Raw genomic sequence first — 19,478 nt, 5'->3', positions numbered from 1 at the left:
CACGTCGTGGGGCACGTGGGCGGCGTAGATAACCAAGTGTAAATTACTGAAACTTTGCTGTAAGCCAACGCGAAAGTGTGCAAAAAAGAGAGCGTCAAAGGACGACGCCAGCCGGGCGGACGATGTTTGTTAAGTTTTTCCTTCTAATGCTATAGAAACAGAGAAAGCGAGAAATAAATAGGAAGAGAGAGAGAGAGAGAGCGCGCGCGCTAGGAAGGCGCAAGATCGCGATCGATCACGATGTCCTGGTGTTAAGAGCGAGCGAAATGGCTCCCACACCGATGGCGTGTCCTTGGGAAAATGTTACGTTTCGCACTGGACGCACCACGCGATCGAGTGAAACGCGATCTAGCCCGCTTATGTAAACGAGATACGCGAAAATCACAACACGGAGGATCCTGCGAGGATCGTACCGTGAAAAGGATCGCTAGCAAAAAATAAAAAAGGGGAGAACGCACTCCCGAGGAACACACACACACGATGATATTAAAAAAAACCAGAAAACGAATATGCGATAAGCGGAAAGGACAGCGCACGTGGAGCGAGTAAAAGAAGAACAAGAAGAAGAAGAAGAAAAACACATACTGTTATTAGTTAACAAGGTATATGCGATAATATGAAAAAAGTATTAAACGAGAACATTATGAAGCAGCGGGATTGAGCGGAGAATGCTGAAATAAAATTCACAATGATAAACGAAATGGTCTATATTTGTTTGTATTGTCTTCTGTTCCAGAGACGGAGGACGTGCAGTCCTCCTATGGACGAGCTTTTATTTTCTTTCAAGTAGATCATCAGATATCAGCTCATAAATCTAAAAAAACAAGAAACACAAAGAGCTAGTTGTTTTGAATACAACAAACACATCGCACTATGTGCTGTTGTGGTTTAATTCGAGTTAAATAAAAAAAACACGATTGAATAGAAAAAAGAACACTTGCATCCGCGATCACGGTGCAATGCTGCAGCTGCTCCTCGGGGAGGCCCGCAAAGGCGTGTTTAACAAACGGGATTAAACGTGACGAGAGTATAAAACAATCTGACTACATAGGGAGTGTTGTGTCACGTACGGTAAGAGAAGCTCTCGGTAATACGTAAAATTTGTATTAAATATCCAATCACGTGCAGCAAATGCGACAGGGGTCGATCGGTCGGTGCATCCTTCCTTCACTCAAACGCGATCGTGTCGTTATCCTCGACGGAGTAAAAATCGAGACTCTTGCCGTGGTTGTCGAGCGGTATTCGCACCTTACGCTTCCGATCCAACAGGTACAGTTGTAGCGAGGACATGCTCTCCGGCAACCCGAACAGCTTCACGATCAGATTCTGGAGCGTGTGCAGGTTGATCCGCTTCGGGACCTTCTTCTCGCGCCGCTGCGCCGTCATCTCGTTCACCAGCTGCAGGTTGATCATGTTGCTTGCTTTGCGCGTATCCGGCAGGAACTGTTCCGGACTGCCCAGACCTAAAAGTGAACGGAAAGGAAACCGTCGCGGTGAGACTCGCTGGTATTTACGATCACGCGTGAGGTCGCGCACGTGGCTTTCACTTACGTTCCATCAGGCGCGGATACATCCGGTGGGTTTTGAAGAACGCCTTCAGCCGTTGTGCATCGTTGCGCACTTCCGCCCACTGGGTCGCGTACAGTTTCCACATGTCGCATTCGGAATCGCGCCGCAGCTTCTCGCATATCGCCGCCCGATTGAACATCCGCAGCCCGCCGATAGAGCCAACGACACGCGAGACCGTCTCCTCGTAGCTCACGCTTGGATCGGAATCGATTGTGAGATGTTCGAGATGGGCCAGCTTGTCGAGCTCATTAAACGTGGCGCACTGGTCCTGCAGGGGGTTATCCCGTAGGTACAGCGAGCGCAACTGCGGGAACAAATCCACTTTTTCGTTGTGCGGGCAGTCCTCGGAGAACCGCAACTCCCGGATGCCGTTCCCGTTTAGGAACAGGCCTTCGAGAGCCGGCAGTTTGCCAAGGTTGCGCAGCGAATCGACATCGCGGATGGCGTTTTTCTGCAGATCCAGTATCTTCAGACGGCTCAGGGCCACAAAGTAGGGCGCTTCGTCCTCCACGGAATGTATGTCATTTGCCTCCAGCGAGAGAAACTCGACGGCGGGCCACATTCGTGCCAACCGGACCAGCTCCGTCCACGAGCCGAGGGCACAATTTTTAAGAATGATTTTGCGAATGTTCTGGAATTTTTGCGCAAAAACGCTGATCTGCTCCTCGTACGGATCAACGAATCGGTTGTTGCTGTAACGATTTTGTTGGGAAATGACGCATCAGTATCGAAAATGCCTAACCCCGTCCCTGGGGCTACTCACGAGAGATTCAGCTCCTTTAGTGTCGGGATCTGCTCGGCAATATTCGCAACAACGGTCCAGTTCCACAGGAGCGTCGACGACACGTCGAGCATCTGCAGGTTCACGAGGCTGCGCAGGGCTCCGGCTGCATTCACGGGACAATACCGAACCGAAACGTCCACCAGCTGGTGCAGGTTGCTCTGCTTTCCGCCCACCTTCTCCATGCCCACGATCTCAAACACGGACGCCTGCAGCTGCTTCTGCACCGCCCGAATCATCTCCGAGTCCATGCGCACCGTGTCCTCGGTCATGATGTACTTCTCGGTGATGGCCTCCTCGAGCGTTTGGAACTTGGTGAGCTTCTCGCTACGGATCATCGAGCCCGACATCGGCAATCTGTAAACAGATATCGTGGATAAAGAGAAAAAAAAATCGAATAATAAATATACGTTCACGGTCGATCGATCCAACAGGGTGACACGGTTGATGAGTCATGCTGCTCTCGTGCGCACCACCGAAATTACCTTGTCTGGAAGTACTGCACCCCGTTGATGTTGCCCGAGTGTTTTCCGCGCTCGGGATCGTCCCATTCGATACCGATCCATTCGCCTTCCGTATTTGGTACCTGCGAAAAACGTCGGCGAGTGGAAATGAAAACAGAAAGTTACACATCCGCAGTGCGACGTTGGCCTCATCCAGCGCTAGCTAGACCTTACCTCGCCCACGTATCGGATCGTTCCGAAGTGCTGGCCCACTTTGACGCGGACACCCCGTTCGAGATGATTCTGCAGTATCATTGCGAGGAATTTACACTCCGAACCCGCGGTCAAACCACGCAACGGTGCACGTTTTGCGAGAAATTCACCGTCGACGAAGCAGATGCACGAACCCGATTTCGATGCAAGAGTTGATGTTATGGGGCAATCAACAAAACAATGACGGAACGGACAGATGGTAGAAAAAGGCAAAACACTGCCATTAGGGGTTGAAGGGGTGGAAAGTTGATGTTTTGCTATCTTCTGTCGTGAGAGTGAGGGAGATGGCGAAGGAAAAAGCTGTCAGTTTGACGTTGTGCAAGAACGTCCATCATTTGTTTGGTAATTTCTTTATAAATGTTCACTTAAATACTCAAAAACGCCCAAATGCTATGGGAAAAATTATCAAAATTATAGCTACTGATGCAAAAGGTATTATAAAGGTGTTTGTCCGATTCGTTTGTTTAAACTGAGTCGTCTACATGACTGCAAAACAAGTTAAATAGCATTGCTGCGCAATTGTTTTACTACGATGTATTTATGTTAAAAAAATCAAGATTTTTAAGCTCCCTTTAATTGCGATATTGTTTGCAAAATAAAGCATAAGCATTTCATACAATTTCTCGAAATGCAACATTACTAATTGCAGCACTGTGTAATTGGCCCTACATGGTTGCAAACTCACAGCATGTAAACAAACGTCTCTATCAGCCTGCTGCCAGTTTGTCAATATTTTCGGTCCAGATTTGTGTGTGTTCTACTTACGCCTGCTCTTCATCCCTCTGAAGAAAATTCTGCAAAAAATATATCACTGCTAGTATCACGATATGGCGAGCGGATTTGTTACTGAAACGGAGCTCGCAGAAGCTCGCCGTAAGCGGCAGGAAGAATGGGAAAAAGTCAGAACAGCCGACCAACCGATAGGTAAGTTTTGTCTGCCATCCCAAGATGGGGTATTAGGAACATAAAATTGTAAACCATTATGGTGACTTTATCCACAGAGGCCCCGGAGGAGGAGTACGACCCCAGATCGCTATATGAAAGGCTGCAGGAGCAGAAACAGAAGAAGGATAGCGAGTTCGAGGAGGCTCACAAGCTCAGTAAGTTCGTTCATTTTTGCTTGTAAGGATAGTTCATCTTTTATCGAACGATTTTATTATTGGTTAACTTTCGGGTATGGTTTGTGTAACAAATTGTCACTATTTTTTGTACGAGCAGAAAATATGATCAAAGGTTTGGATGATGATGAGGTTGAGTTTCTGGATTTGGTTGACAAAAATCGTATGCAGGCGGAACGGCAAGCACACATGGAAGAGCAAAAAATGTTAAACGAGTTCCGTGAAAAGGTGGCAACTCTTCAAGAGAAACAGTTGGACGAGGTAAAACTTTGCAGTTGACATTCGCTCTATGTACCAGCCGTGTAAGAGACCATTTGTTTTCAATTTGTAGCAAATACAGCAGCATGTTTCGAAACCAAAACCCGCGAAGCCTTCCATGAGCAGTAATCGATTGAGTCAGAAGCAAATATTGGCAGGAGTTGTAAGGAAGCGAAAACTGGAACCCGATAACAACCAGAGCGAGTCCAAAAACGCATCTGAGAAACCTGGCAGCGAAGAACCAGCGAAGGCTGCAAACAACACAACGAACGCCGCCCAACAAGATCCTGCCGACGATAAACCTAAACGTCCAAATATGGCCATGCGTGTCATCGGCATACTACCAGGCATGGGATCGTACAACTACGATGATGACGATTCCGATTCCGACAATAGCTCAAATGATTCGGAAGTAGATACCAGCCAAGAATACGATTGGATTGGACGAAAGATTCGTAAAACTTGTGATGGTAAATGATAGGTATATGGTATTGATGCGCTCCGTTTTACAGAGCGCTTATCTCGGCTGGAAAATACACTCCAATTAAACTATGATGCTTCTTCTGATTTACAGTTCCTGTTGATCGAGAAATAAAGGTTCATGTTAATCATCATTTCTAACGTTAAGAATCTACCCGTGACATTCAATTTTATTTATACTATTTGTAATTGTCTTCAATCTTATGCAAAGCAAAAGAAAATCTTCCACAAATAGTTAACACTTCTTAATAATTGAAACAAGAACTAACAGATGCAAGTACTTATACGTGATCATCTTGGAACACGATTAACATGCAGTGCCAGCCATATGTTGCATATGACTAGCAACATTTATATAACATTTAAAACAATTTCAATTTCTTTTACAGCAATATAAAAATCCTTGCGTAGCATATTCTGAATATCAAAAAAGTCGCTGTAAATCAATCGAATCATGACGATGATTCAAATCAATTAACACTCCTCGTAAAGATAAAAATAATTCAATATGATTTGAACTGTTTGTTATAAAATACTCTTCGGAGTATTCCTTCTATAGTGTAGAATGTCTAAGGCTCTAAAAATGTCTTTTTCCTTCATTTGTATGGCTACTAAGTTGACCATATCGAGCAAAATTGCTAGTGTACTAGCGCTTATGTAACCACTGTCAGTGGTATTTCAGATGCCAAAAAATCAATTTCGAACCAGCTGGGATTAAATTCCTAGAGGGAAATTATTAGATTAATCCTTGTGCTGGGAAATGCAAGACATGGATTCTAATGCAGCCCAGCCGAAGCTTCGCGACTTAAATCAAGGAATCTCAGATGCTAAACGAGGCTCACCAAGGATAAAATATACAACCCCCCGTTGATGAGAGCTAACGATCAATACCCTGGGAATACGGATGGATGGAATCTCAGAACAACATTACCAAATTGATGAATTATAATTGAACTTAAAACCAAAAAGACAGCATTTATAATTTAAATTTTGCTATAATAAGATCAGGCTGTACTAGAATTAATTGAAAAATGCTGGTACTGGGAGCTGCAATCGTATGTAGAAAAAGTAATTTTCTGTTCCCTCTGAACTAAAAAGCAGGTCCATTTCATTTAGATCGATTGCTCTACTAGTTTTACATTTATTCAACATGTTTTTCCCATTCGATTTGAAAAAGCCAGTCAGTAGTCATGACAGCACATCAGGAGTGTGCGCCAGAGTGTGTCACACTGCTCCCTCTACCCACCAGTGGCAGATGTGTATCCTTGCAGTAAGGTGTGTTTTCTCGCTGTCATGTTTTCGTTCATGTCAGAGCAGCCCGACCCGAAGCCAGCCTCAGACGCATCACCCTTTTCGAGTCGAACGAATTGTGGTCAAACATCAAAGGGTACGCTTATCCGAAATTCTCTCGGTATCCTCGCTAGAAGTGGCTGCCGTCTATTTTTTTTATTGTGTTGTTGCCGTGTTGTGCCTGTGCCGCGTGTTAATTGCGCTGATCTAAACAAGGTAAAACAAGATGCTGGCATCATCGCGTTTTGGCCTCGCCAAGTGCGTGCGTGTGTGACCGCTCGATCGTTTGGTGCGATGATCTTTCCGTCACCGCCAACTGTGTGCCGCAGGAAGGTGAAAACTGAAACTTCAGCGTAACTATGTTTCCGATTTGTGTGCAAATCGACAGTGGTAATGGTATTATGCTCTGCTAGCGCTCTTGGTAGAAGAACAGCAGAGGTGCTTTCTCGTGCTTGTTTTTTTTCGTTGAATTTCTCCCGTTTCCTGCCGTGTGTGTTTTTTTTTTCGCCAAATGTAGAGTGAACAAAGCGTGCGGTGGAAATAAAGTGCACAACCCATCGTTTCAGTGCTCATGTGGGGATATATTTCATCGGGTGTGGAATCGAAACGGAACAGCAGCGCTGGACTCCTCGCGCTCAGCCACCATCATCGCATCATCGTCCTCCTTCGACCCCGTTTCCAACACACCGTGTCGTCATTTGCGTAGTGTGTTGGCCCCCGCAGTCAGTGTGCGTGTTGGCATCGTGTGGCCCGTACGAGGGGGTGGGGAGGCGGGGAGGGAACGTGAATTCCGGCCGCGCCGACAGGCAACGCCTACCAACCCGATCTTTCCGTGGCGTTGCGAGCCCAGAGGGTCCCTGCGTTCCGCAATAATTCTCTTCCCCCCGTGGTGGCCACCGTTGTGAAGCGTTTTATTTTCCTTTTCAAAAAAAAATCCCCGGCCCCATCACATGGTGTCCGCAGGTCAAACCCCGTTCCTTCCTTTTCTTTGTGCGTCGGTATGTGTATGTGCGTGAGTGTGTACGTATGCATGTTTTTGATTAAAACGCCAAGTAGGCTGCTTAGAACAGCGCACAATTGTGCCGTGAATCCAAGATGTGAGTGAAATCGAGCCGAAGAAAAAAATGTGTGCGCCGGGCCAGGTTCACGACAGGAAGGAAAATGTCTCGGATCTCGTGTGTATGTGTGTGCGTGTGTGTGGCACGGAATCCATGCAGCGTACGGAGCGTAGAAAGCGCTGCTGCTATAATCTTCTCCATCGGGATCGAAATCGTTGGGCAGAGCGAGAGGCACCGCTCGAACATGGCGCCGTGCGAGAGAGCGAGAGCGACGACGAGGTCGCGCGCGCGTGTGTATGTGCGTGCGTGCCAAGCTGGCCATTGTTGGGCGGGTGTGAGCGTGTGTGTGTGTGTGTGCATCGTGCATCATAATGTGCGCACTGGCGTTTTCAATTGTGCCCCTGGAAACGTGTCTGGGAATGTATATATATGGCGCTTGTGGGGCTCCCTTCCATGGCCCCTTCTTCAATCACACATACGGACACACACACACACACTCACCGATGGTGGCTTTTTAATTCACAGCTAAAAGAAGCAACCAAAACCAAACTGCTCTCGCCATCGAATGCGGGTGTCACAGTGTGCGGTTGTGTGAGTGACGCGTACGCCCCCCTCCCTATTGCACAAACACACACACACACGCGCGCTCACCGTTAGTGCTGGATGGGCTGGCATCATATTTGCATCACGGGGGTGAAACGGGTCGTGCTGTAGCAGCAGTGGAGGGGGGGGGGGGAGAGTGTACGAGAGAGCTGCACTATTTCGCGATCCACGCACGGTGCAGCGGGTTGACGTTTTTCGATCACGATCGTGTTTGAGGTTACGTTTGCGAAGGCACGGAATTAGTAGTAGTCCCACCGTAAACCTTCCAGATAGCATGATGCACGCACGCACACACCCCCACACGAGCACACGATCGAGGCGTTTTTTTTTCTTCTTCTCTCTATACTCTTTCCTCTCCCATTCATACCGCGAAGACTCAATCAGCGAGTGTAAACGCACCGCGTGATCGTCGTCGGTTGTTATGTTCCAGATGTGCTGGTGCCCCTTTTTGGAGGATCAACAGTCGCTTCCGGTCACAGTGCGATGGAAAATGCTGAGTTTGAGCGGGTTTTCATGACTCCATTTTGCTGTGGTTAATAAATCGCAAATTATCTCATGGCATATAAGACGTGAGTGGGGGCCACATGGCTTTTATGTCGCTCTTTTTTCGGCGTTCAATCGCCTCGAGCATCAGCGGGTTGGTGTTTCCACTAAACCGTTTTCGCGTACGTGCTCTCGCAAATGATGTTGCCGCGGGGGTTGATCGATCAATGATCGCCAAACGCACCCTGCAATGTAGCTCGTAGTTGTGCTCCACTTTTAAGAGCTCCCTCCCCCTGAGATGCACTATGTGCGTACAAAGCATTCTGGACGCGCCCCGTGTAAACGTATCTGTGTGTGTACGATTGTTAAAGGGAAGATCCAATGCCTTTTGTTGTTATGCTGTGGGAAACACTTGTACTAATTACGAAGAGTTCCTCTCGATTGCCCTTTGCTTGGGGTTTTGCCGGAGAGAGAAAGAGTGAGAAAGCGATGGAGCCAGAAAAAGAGAGAGACTCCGGGATGTGAGTGAGAAAGAAAAGACTCATTTGACCTACCCGCGGACCGTCTCGCGGGATCGCCGGACGATCGTTCGATAGTTTCTGCCAACGAGCGCGGATAGTTTCGATGATCGTTTCGACAATACACAAGCCACAACTCGATCGAGCGCACGCACACACCCATGCACAAAGGGTTGACGGGGCGTGTACGTACACCTCTGCATGCGGTTGGGGCACAATTTTCTTCCCTTCAAACAAAATGCAAATCGGGAGAATGGATTTAGCACCAACCGCGGAAGGGCGAAAAGTGCGATCTGATGGCCCCGGCGGCAGTTCCGATGACCGATTACGCTTGTGACAAGGGATGGAGGGTTTTCTAAGAAAAATGTGTATTAAAAAGGTACGAGGTATTTTCTTATCTTATCTTATTTCCGGTCCTTCAGTAGCTTGCCGAGACCGAGTTACCGAGAATTCGCACTTGAGAAGCAATCTTTTAAGTTGTATCATGTGAGCCCAACCCGAATGCCATAAAAATGGTTTCGTAAAGCCTTTGAAATGTTACCTTGTTGATAATTTTGTTTAATGATTTTAATTAGTTCACACAATTGCTTCATGGTGTATGAACGATCAATTGCCAATATTTTTAATGGTTTTGGTTTAATTTTTTGCGATGAGCAACGTGCCTTTCAGTGGTGTTTTGAATTTTTGAACCACCCATCCAAAAATCGTTAATTACGCGCCAGAGAAGCTTTCTCGACCCGAACCCGATAATGGAATGGAAATTCGTGGAAATTCACACACACGCGCGCGCGCGCATCACCTCCATCTCCATCACGTTTGGTAGTAATTTTCATCGAACGTGAACTTTGGAGCAGTCGGAAGTGCAAAAATAATAAACGGAGTTGCTTCTCTCGTTTCGTTGCAGCGCCAGCAATAATAGAAATCGCCTCCCGACGAGCGAGGAGTCGCTGAGGGTTGGGAGCGGAAAAAGGGAGCAGAACCCTCTACCCCCGCCCTACATTAGACGCTTTCCTCTCTCTCCTCGCATTAAATGAAATTAAAAATAAAAAAAAACCTCCATGAGCTGAGGGGAGTTAAAAACATTAAATTAGATTACATGGTCTACCCTCCTGTCTGCCGATTTCCCCACCCCACAGCACACAGTCGTCTGTCTCGCCACCGTCGGCCATTTGTGAAAATGATTGCCCTCTTCTAATCTCACCCATCCCAGCATATTCTCGTCGTCTGGGACATGCTCGGTGTCACTCCACCTACTCCTATCGCTCGAGTGCTCGCTGGCCCAAGCGATCATGGCGATGACGCCAAAGGTGAAAGTAGTATAAGGCCTCTCGCAAGATAAGGCTTGATAGGGGCCGGGGGAGGGACAAACAACAGCACACAAAAGGGGTGGGGGAGTGATCACACACCACAACAGCGGCAGTCTTCTCGCCGCCTTAGAGGGGTGGTGTTGCAGATCACGGGCAAGGAGAGACGATGGGTGTGAGGCAGGCAAATAGAAAAAAAAACCCACCACGTGTGGGTGGGTGGAAAGTGAGCGGAAAAGTGCGTGCGTGCGTCCTGCGTGCGTGTGAACAAGAGCAAACACCATTCCATTTCTTCACGGCAACCGGAAAAAAACGGGCAGAGAGGGGCAATGGAAAGTGATACATCAACCCGCGCTTTCGGATTATGCATTGTGAATGCGTGCGTGTGTGCGTATGTGTGTGTATGTGTTTAGATAATGGAAAAGCGTTTTTGTTTTTTTTTGTTTCATTTCATTCGTTAAAGTTTTGTTTTCTAGAAAATGTAGAAGAATTGCCGACAAGCGGGGAAGGACAGCGGGCGTGAAAAACCGGAACGTGAAAATGAAGCCCAAAATTCGAATGTTAAATTAAGGGTTAATTTTAATGGCGGGGTAGGCTGAGAAATTCGGAAGTGTATCGCGCATCATTCCCCCGATCGGTCAGTGAAATTGGACAAAACAGTGTGAAGATCGCAAGCAAACTGCGCTGTCGTGCGAGCGCGAGAGTGTATCGTCTGTTTGCCTTCGTTTGTGTTTGCGCGGTGGTGTGCTTGTTTGTGTGCGAAACGATCGACGACCGATCGAGCGCTCGAATGGTGGATTAGAAGTATAGTAGGCTTATGCGAGAGCGTTCCGCAGCGGCTACTGTCAAAAGTGACAGGCGGTGGGTCATCGCGATCAGTTCGGGGGAAAGTGTTGTTTGAGGTGACCGGGGTGGATGAGGAGATGTGTGTGTGAATGTGTGTGCTGTAATCGATAAAACTCGCAATGCTCAAACTCCTATCCTGTCGATCGAAAGGCCAAAATCGCATTCTGCATTGTGTCGAATCTTGTTCTGTTTTTTTTCTTTTTGAGCTTATGCTCATTCTCTCTCTCTCTCACACATTCTTGTTTCTTTCTTCCTCTTCGGGGAATCCATAGTGCGCTTTCGGATGTGCTGCTGCGTAGCAAACATGAACCAACCGTAGCTGTGAGTGAACGTGAAACGTGCGCAAACGGAAAATAAATAAATAAGTTTCAAACAACAACAGCAAAGCAAAAAAGAGGTGTGTGTGTGTGTGTGGGCGTAGGCGCGAAAAGCAAACTTCGCCTTTTCCCCGGGAACGGATGCCCCAGCAGCAACCGAACCGGTGGGGGCAGCTGGTGCGCCATCTCGCAGTGGAAAAGTGACGGTATCCTTGACGCATCCTTGCGGCGCATGAGCGCCTAAGGAAGTGTCACACCGGCGTGTGTCCGGGAGGGTCCTTCCGCTTGCCCGAACCCGAAGTCTCCGCACACGTGGTCCTGAAAGCTGAACGTCCCTCCCCCAAAGCCACGGAAAAGCTGTCTCCCCGTCAGCCAACGACTCGCCGTGAACGCCGCTAAGATCCGCGTGCGGATTCGGAGGCGGCTTCCGCGAGCGCTCCATGGATAACAACAACCTGTCATCGACCGCCGGACCGCCTGAAAGGTAATTTTTGTGCGTCTCCATTCGGGGTTTTTTTTTCTTTTCTTTTTGCGGGCCCCGTTTCGACGGGAGCTTTTCCTTTTTCATTTTCCACCCGCTGTCGTTCTTTCCTGGTTTTCTTTTTCTCTCATTCGCGAACAACTGCACCTTACAGCACGTGTAGTCTTTTTCGGATTTAGAAGTAGTACGCTGTTTCAGTTAGACGTGCGATCCTTTGGCTGCCCGATTTGAAAAATAAAAACCATATTGGTGAAACCGTTTGCTACTCCGGAATAAAACGCAAACGAAATCGGTAAATATTCTCGAGAAATAATTCGTGTCGGTACTAGACGATTTCCATCGATAAATGGGTGTATGTGCCTTAATCATCGTCCAGAATGTTAGATTTTTAAAGTATTAAAACCCGACGAAATGTTGCTTATGGATTATTTGTGTTTAAACTATTGAATGGACTCATTGATGAGCCTTTCTTGTTGTTATTGTTACATTGAAGACTTTAGAGAATGAAAAAATTGACTGTGCCTTGTTGCTGGCAAAACATTTTTGTGTTGCGATTAGATATAGAAAATTGTCCCATCGTGCGCGTGTATTTAAGTATTTTTCTACCTGCGACCTAACGCAATCGCCACAAACAATCGAACAACCGAAATAACGAGTGACATAATCGGTTAATTGTCCACCGAAGCGTGAAACGTATTTTTTGTAAATTTTCATTTATCAAAGCTGCACGATTAATTGCTCACAATTTTTCCTAGAAGTAAGGTGAAACGAATGTTACTTATCAACCGATAAGGCGACGAAGAGACCATTGCATAACGTGAATGATAACGGGATTAAAATCGGCGATGGCGAGACAATAATTAGCGCCAGTTTGTCACACCTTTAGTCCGTTTGCACCGGTCCACTGCTGAAGCTCGTTTACTTACGCAATGAAACGCAATGAAAAGGCTAAAATAGGGATGCCATAATTGGGTACATTTTTTTGTGATTTGGTAGATTACAGATAGCTCAATGCAACATTATTAATTGAACAATGCGTGCGTACTGATAGTGCAAGAGTATACGAATCATTTCATTCGTGAGGAAGTTAGATAAAAAGGTGTGTTGGAAGGCTGTAGCTAAATTCGCTAAAAATACGTGCATCGGGTAAGAAAATATAATATTATGAAGTAAAAGCTTTAAGTCAAAAGCTTTTACAATTTTAAATATTTTGGATTTGAGAGAGGAAAAGCTGGAAATCGTTACACGAGGGTTAAATATAGAGACAAGTACTTTTATTTTATTAGGCGAGAAAATAACTTGCGATCTAAATTGTTGGAAGGAGAAATATATAGGCAAATAGTGTCCATCACATTCAATAATGAACAAAGCTGCAGCTAGTTATGAGCAGAATGCTTATTGCGCATTTAAATTTTTGGTTTTAACTGAAAAAAACTATGCGAAAAGCCTTTGTACACTTTTTTGACAGTTTTTGATCGAAATGCTTCAATTCATTGCTTGTGTCATTCACATGACTCATTTATCGCCTGTGTCAATTTCGAACAGAGCGTTAAAGCAAAGCTCCATGTCAGTTAAAAAAAATACCTCTTCCAAACGCAAACACACGCAGTAGCTGCTCTCTCGGGGGCCACTTTAACGCATGATGATGCCAAAAGAAACTCACGTAGAAGCCTCTGTGCAACAAAAGGTGTACAATTTGAGCACGATGATATAATATTCCGGACCCCTCCACCACTGTCTGAGATCATCCTTGGTGACTTGACCAGGCTTTGTGAGAGACGCTGAAGCGCAAACACTTGATCTTCCTTCACCTTACGCCCCGCGGGTGACGGGCGCTTTAAAATGTCGAATTTTCTCGGAGCCAACCCCCGCTTGGCTGCATTCGTGTGTGTGTAACTGGCCTGTGTCTTGACCCGGTTTTTCTTTTGCCCTACGGTGCGGAAACTGGCTGGCTACACTCTAGTCACCGTTTATTGTGTGTGGATGTGCAGAAGGTTGCAGAGATGCATTTTAAAGGGCGCGCTCAAAGTTTGCAGGCTAATGAAAAATGTAGCCAACCCCCGTGAGAGGCTGATGAGACTACATGAATGCTAATATTTACCTAATAAACTACCCCCAGACGAGTTGTTAATGAGATGTTTTTTTTTGCTTCAAAATCGCTTGATGGTTTTGTTGCAGAGATTGAATAAAGAAAGCTTATTCTTTTCCCAAAGAATTATCCAGAATTATTAGTGTGATTCGCTTATGCCACACCATTCAGCCTAACTCGTCCTGAGTCATCACTTTGCTACTGAGAAAAAAAGGCAAATCCAGTGGCGTTCAGATTCCAACGAGTAGGACAATTCTTCGCATCAAACCGGAGACGATCCGTTCGAGATTGTGATGACGGTTTCGTGTGCAAAGTGTTCCACGATCGGTTACCGACACCAAAGTGTGATGTGTGTCCCGTAGAAGACGATGATTCCATCCCCAATGCGCTGCTGATCGTCAGCCAGAGGGAGCTCGTTTTCGCACAAAACGTGAGCAAACGTTAAACAGGCTGCCCCATGTGCCGTTGGTGGTTTGATTGTCGATCGCACGGTGGAACCCGCGCAGGCTTTTACAAAGGGAATTAATTAGCATTCTTTGACCAAAGATGGGGCTCGTAAGTGTGGAAGGAGTGGAGCAGAAGTGTGATGCTTGTTGGCGATTTAGCTGGTGACGCTTTTGCGCACGAGTTCACATCACACTTTGCTGAGGCACATCCACTTTTTGAATCGATAGAATATGTCTGTAACTAGCTGCTTTTCTGAGGCAAAAATGTGATGAAGGTTTTCAGTAGTTTACTAATTTGTTTTCATGTTTGTTTTCCAAATCAAAATTCGTTTGTCAGTGGAACAAAGCATGTTTGTTTTCGATTAAAACGCTGTATTTTTAGCTAAACACTTATTGCACCTGTTCCAATGTTGCAATAAGAGCAATTATAAGTAAATTATTATCGAGAACAGGAAGAAATATCATCGACAAAAATCCCTTAAATTTCATCATGTTATGAGCTTTAAAAATCACCGTAAAACAACACTTCTGGTAACATTTCTTGAAATGGAAATGTGATACTCGACGATCGATACATTTGTGCACTTTCGTGCGGATTTTGCACGATTTCTGAGGCGGTCAGAAAAATACTCGCAATCGGCCCCCTTCCTGGCATCCTTCAAATGCGATCGCGTGTAATTTTTTTTCCCCTTCTCGTGCTGCTACCCTGACACGTATTTTTTGCCTCACGTCACGGCAACTCAGAACGATCACGCGGAAGACGATGGTGGCCTTTTCGCACTGGGTTGTGAGCTGCAGCCCTCCCTTCCGTCTCGAGCAAGGGCCACAATCACATGTGCCTCGGACCAGTATGTTATTGTTTTAGAACTTCCTCCCTACCCGGTTGGCGGCATCTCGGCCACAAAGGGAGCATGTAGTGCTGGAGAGAAGAAAAAAAATAAGAACAAGAAGTGACAGAGGAAAAAAACTAAACAAACCTCCTCATCAGACGAATGTGTGGGGGGTGTCATATTATGTGTCAGCAAGCGCGCGCACAAGCTACTGTTACTCGTTCCGGAATCGCTCGCGCCATATTGTTGCACCGATCGTGCGGTTTCGTGAAGGAAAAGGAAGTGGCAAAGGGTTGGCAAAGGGAAGCAAGTTGAATCACTCGACCGCGATTGATCTGCCGATCGCACAAGGTCCGAGCCAGCGTGCTTGCATGAATCTACGCCGCTACTCATTGACACGGCCTCCAAACACAGTTGCAGTTGGCTCTCATAAAAAAAGCTCCTAGTAAAGCCCAACTGCTGCAAAAGCACACTCAAATTAAAGACGATTTGTGGGAAATGCCCAAAATTTACAAAGAAAATCACATACGAATGGGGGCTTTTCCCCGAACGAGGGCTTTGGTGTGGCCCCTTATTAGGCCCTCCAGGGATGACCTTATTTCTCAGCGCTTTAGCCCCAGTTTTTCGGGCCACGAACCAGCGCAGACCACTGGAAAACCTTCCATCGTAACTGGGGCGTTGGTCTCATCATCGTCACCACCGATAGCGCGCCCGGTCCGGACCTGGAGAGCAAACATAAATGAGCAGTTCCCAACCCCGGCTCCACTCACCAGCCCAGCCCGGAACGAGGCAATTCCCGGGGGTGACAAATGGCGGCGCGATAGCAGGCGCCCCCTATACAACCCAATTGGTGGGCTCGCGCGGAGGCGAGTGGAATTTATATGTGCCCAACAGCAGCAGCAGCAGCAGCATTACAAGGACCATTCCATTGAGGTGATCCACGAGGTTGGTGGTTATTGGAGGGAAGAAAAAAAAATGCACCCAACCGATGCACGGTTTCTTGAGGAGAGGGTGAGATTAAGGACGCAGTGAAGTTCGTTAGGTGTATCGATAGGACGGCTGGCGTTTCTGGGAACGCCATTATCTCAACCACACCCAGCTTCGAGCTACCGAGGCCGGACGTTCATATCGCAAAGAAAAAGCCACCCCCGAGTCACGGGGGTGCTTCCGAGGGCTAGCGGGTTGGTGTGGGGGGGGGGGGCGAGGTTTCAGCACAGGCGGGGAGTTTTTTTAGGCTTGTCGCTTCCTTCCTTCCGCCTTGGATGTGGGTTCATTATGGCACAAAATATTCCGCATCTCTCAATTATACCGCCTCACAGGGTTCGCTTGTGAAGGGTCAATTCGTGTGAAACTCGAAGGGAGGCGGACTGTGGAGTCTAGCGGGCGAATGGAATGGGAAAATCGAACAGTTTGTTGAATTATTTATCCATTTTATTGGACGGTAAGAATTTTGATTTTTTTTGTAACGAACATTTTTGATGGAGCCTCATATGTTTTGTAATCTTGTTTTTCAGTAAGATTATTTTTTATCTGTTTTTTTTTTGTTACATTAACCATCGATTCCTTCTTTTTCCCTTATCCATTCATCGCAATATATTTGCATATTTCGTGTGTATATTGCCTTTTTATTCTGATCATACTCTGAATTCTGAAAATACTTCATCGTCACCACCATTCCATCTCTCTGATTGCATTTGCATTTCCCACGCGATTGAACGCGTTCTCGACCCATTTGTACACAATTCTGCTATTAATCGATATGTCACCCGAGTAGTTCGTCTCAGTAACGTGAGCATAGTGAAGAAGGCGGCGCGAAATGCATTATTACACAGCCCGTTAGCGGCCACGTTACGCCTCGCGTAATTGCGTTCTGCTCGATTAAAAAACCATCCGCACAGCAGCAGTAGGCAACCCAGAGAGTGGAATGGAAGGACATCCCCATGTAGATTGCGGCGGCTATTATCAATCAGAAATTCTACTGAACGGGGGTGATTTTATTGAGCGCAAATATGTTGTTTTGTGCGATATCCGCAGTCCGTGTGAATTTAAAAAAAAGCAGTAGGCGTACCATTGAAACTTTAAATTGGCTGTTCGGCGAACCGCGTGAAAAAGAGACACTCATTGTATTGATTTTATTTATCGTCGATAGCGCCGCCGATAGAATGCAAACGGTTCTTTTCCTGAGCTGAATCATTCTCGCAGAGTGGCACTACTGTTTTTCCCTAGGTTTTAGCATTTTTTCGGATGTTCAATGAATGAAAATATTGTTTGTAATTTACCTTTAGAGGTGCGAATTAGCCCCGTAACCATCAGAACACTGTCCCCGTTGTTGGGGGTCAATTTTCAGCAAGAAAACCTATCAATAATGTAGGCCACTGTCTTCACAAGGGCGTTATGGAACTTGCGGGGCAACATTTTAACGAAAAAAAAACAACTAACATCGATTGTAACGGCCACGTTAGTTTAGTGTGTCGTAAGGGGGTGGTGCATTCTTCTCATGATGGAAGCCGAGAGAAAGAGAGAGAGAGAGAAGCGAGAAGCTAAAGAGAACATGTAAAAAAGAGCCCCCACGGTTGAAGGTGCTGCTGGTTCGTTCATTGTCGGTTGCGCCAGCCGGCAGCTCTCGGATTAAGGTAGTTTCACGGTGACCGCGATGGCGTCATCCGTCACCACCGCTTTTTCGGAATCATGCATCTCTCTGCAGCGGCTTTGGCGCTGAAGGTTGAAACAAGGAACAATAATCAGCGAGCGAATGAGAACGCGTGGAGAGGGAGGTTGAGGAAAGGTGGCTTGGGCGCGCATACATTCGCGCGATCGGTTGCAAGATCCCGCGGCGAGAATATGGGAGGGAGGGGAATAAAAACAAGAACAAGGAAAAACAAAATGGAGAAGGACAGAGAGAGAGAGAGAGTTTTCATGTTGCGGGAGGCCGTATTTTTTTTTTGGTGTAATTTTTCTAGTCTACGGCGTGCGGCTCCATGTGTCATGTGTCATGGCAACTGAGTCCATCTGGCTGCGTCCTGCAGGTGTAAGCGAGCCAGCATATGCGAATGAGCTTGTTCGTTTTTATCCTCAGGAAAATAAGAAGATAAGCGCGTTCAGAGGATGTTCACGCATTCATCATCTGGGGCAGACTTTCAAATGCTGTTATTTGCCGTGCCCGGGTGGTTCCCAAGCGGTGGAGGGGGGGAGGGGGAAGGGTGAGATTTTCTCACAACACTAGAAAAAAGAAGCAGCAGCCTTGGAACACGGGGTGAAACAAAAGAAATTAGCAAGAAAAATTCGCCGTGAGCGCGATGAGAACACTTTCTTTTGGCACGCGCGCGAAAGTGAGACGGAGAGACACCTGTGTGTGTGTGTGTGTGTGTGTGTGTGGTGGGGGAAGAGGAAGAAGATCGCGGAATGCAGGGAGGCACTCGTCGTCTCTTCGCCTGGAGGATTCACAATGGGCCCCTGCGATCGATTGCTGGTGCTGCTGCTTTATGCTGCTTAAGCGTCCGCCTTGCCCTGCTGCTCGTCATCGCAACCCCAATCAAGTCGCTGGTATTTTTATCGCCCCGCCACCCCTTCACTACCCCTACGCGATTCTCGTATGCGAGGGTTGCCTTGGGGGTACCCTACTGGCGAAAGCCGAAGCTCTGTGGTAGCGGGAAAGAGACAAAAGATGATTTTCTACCTACCCCTCACCGGTTTGAGTGATTTTGGGTGATTTTTCCCCGCCTGGCTGCACGAAGTGAACGAAATGGGCTAGATTTCTCCGCTTTGCACCTTCGCACCCTTGTGCGTGTGCATGTGTGCGGCTGCCAGCAGCGATTTTGGGTTTGTGTGCGCGTTTCTCCAAATTCTAAGTCCGGCCGATGCGTCGGCGAAGAGAACTTAGCAAATTTGTGGATTGAAGCAAACGGCGAAGAGTACGGGTAAGTTAAAGAGAAAACTCAAACTGCCAGTGTGCAAGTTCTGTTCTTGGAGAAAGGTCGCATCATTGCAGAGGAAGCGGTACCGTTGAGGTAGGTTAAAAATCATCCCAATTGAAGTTTGATCTGCTTTCTAATACTTTCATTATCTTATTTCATGTTTGCTGCTGCTTGACGAGGGAACTACTATGCAGGACAGGATGTTTGCTCCTGTTTGACGAGAAAATTATGTCACCGCATTTCACCACTGGAAATACTGCTGATAAACGTGAACTACGTGCAATTGGACGATACAGGCAAGCAGTGTTACTGGACGATGAAGGCGTTTATTCCCCGTACACGCAGCTGAAAAACGCCACCGCAAACAAAATATAATG

The 19,478-nt window shown here is 46.8% G+C and overlaps 3 protein-coding genes across 3 annotated transcripts in view; 2 read left to right on the top strand and 1 right to left on the bottom strand.

Annotated features, from left to right (window-relative positions):
- Positions 1–848: 848 nt before the first annotated feature.
- On the bottom strand, positions 849–3,108 carry LOC128731828 (tubulin-specific chaperone E). The gene is made up of 5 exons (XM_053824974.1): positions 3,028–3,108; positions 2,836–2,936; positions 2,333–2,707; positions 1,552–2,261; positions 849–1,463 (listed from the first exon to the last, which is right to left on the bottom strand). Exons 1-5 carry the CDS (start codon positions 3,106–3,108, stop codon positions 1,168–1,170), a joined length of 1,563 nt encoding a protein of 520 aa, XP_053680949.1. The 3' UTR covers positions 849–1,167.
- Positions 3,109–3,893: 785 nt separating this feature from the next.
- On the top strand, positions 3,894–4,920 carry LOC128727973 (PSME3-interacting protein). The gene is made up of 4 exons (XM_053821843.1): positions 3,894–3,990; positions 4,068–4,166; positions 4,285–4,445; positions 4,516–4,920. The coding sequence occupies exons 1-4, from the start codon at positions 3,894–3,896 to the stop codon at positions 4,918–4,920; spliced, it is 762 nt and encodes a 253-aa protein (XP_053677818.1).
- Positions 4,921–11,781: 6,861 nt separating this feature from the next.
- LOC128727957 (uncharacterized) overlaps positions 11,782–19,478 on the top strand; it is a 62,645-nt gene continuing 54,948 nt past the window's right edge. Inside the window, exon 1 of the mRNA XM_053821842.1 lies at positions 11,782–11,825. Within this exon, the coding sequence (XP_053677817.1) occupies positions 11,782–11,825 (44 nt within the window). The remainder of the gene's footprint in view (positions 11,826–19,478) is intronic.

This window comes from Anopheles nili, chromosome 2 (assembly GCF_943737925.1).
Source record: "Anopheles nili chromosome 2, idAnoNiliSN_F5_01, whole genome shotgun sequence".
Classification (NCBI taxonomy): Eukaryota; Metazoa; Arthropoda; class Insecta; order Diptera; family Culicidae; genus Anopheles; species Anopheles nili.
The sequence above is the reverse complement of the archived record's forward strand: the minus strand, read 5'-3'. Positions and strand labels throughout refer to the sequence as shown.

Bases quoted from the DNA above. Each gene is read 5' to 3' on its own strand.
- LOC128731828 (XM_053824974.1), bottom strand. From the start codon at position 3,108: ATGATACTGCAGAATCATCTCGAACGGGGTGTCCGCGTCAAAGTGGGC. The intron at 2,708-2,835 runs GTAATTTCGGTG...ATCTGTTTACAG, and splicing joins GTGCAGTACTTCCAGACAAG to ATTGCCGATGTCGGGCTCGA. The intron at 1,464-1,551 runs GTAAGTGAAAGC...GTTCACTTTTAG, and splicing joins GTATCCGCGCCTGATGGAAC to GTCTGGGCAGTCCGGAACAG.
- LOC128727973 (XM_053821843.1), top strand. From the start codon at position 3,894: ATGGCGAGCGGATTTGTTACTGAAACGGAGCTCGCAGAAGCTCGCCGT. The intron at 3,991-4,067 runs GTAAGTTTTGTC...CTTTATCCACAG, and splicing joins AACAGCCGACCAACCGATAG to AGGCCCCGGAGGAGGAGTAC. The intron at 4,446-4,515 runs GTAAAACTTTGC...TTCAATTTGTAG, and splicing joins AAGAGAAACAGTTGGACGAG to CAAATACAGCAGCATGTTTC.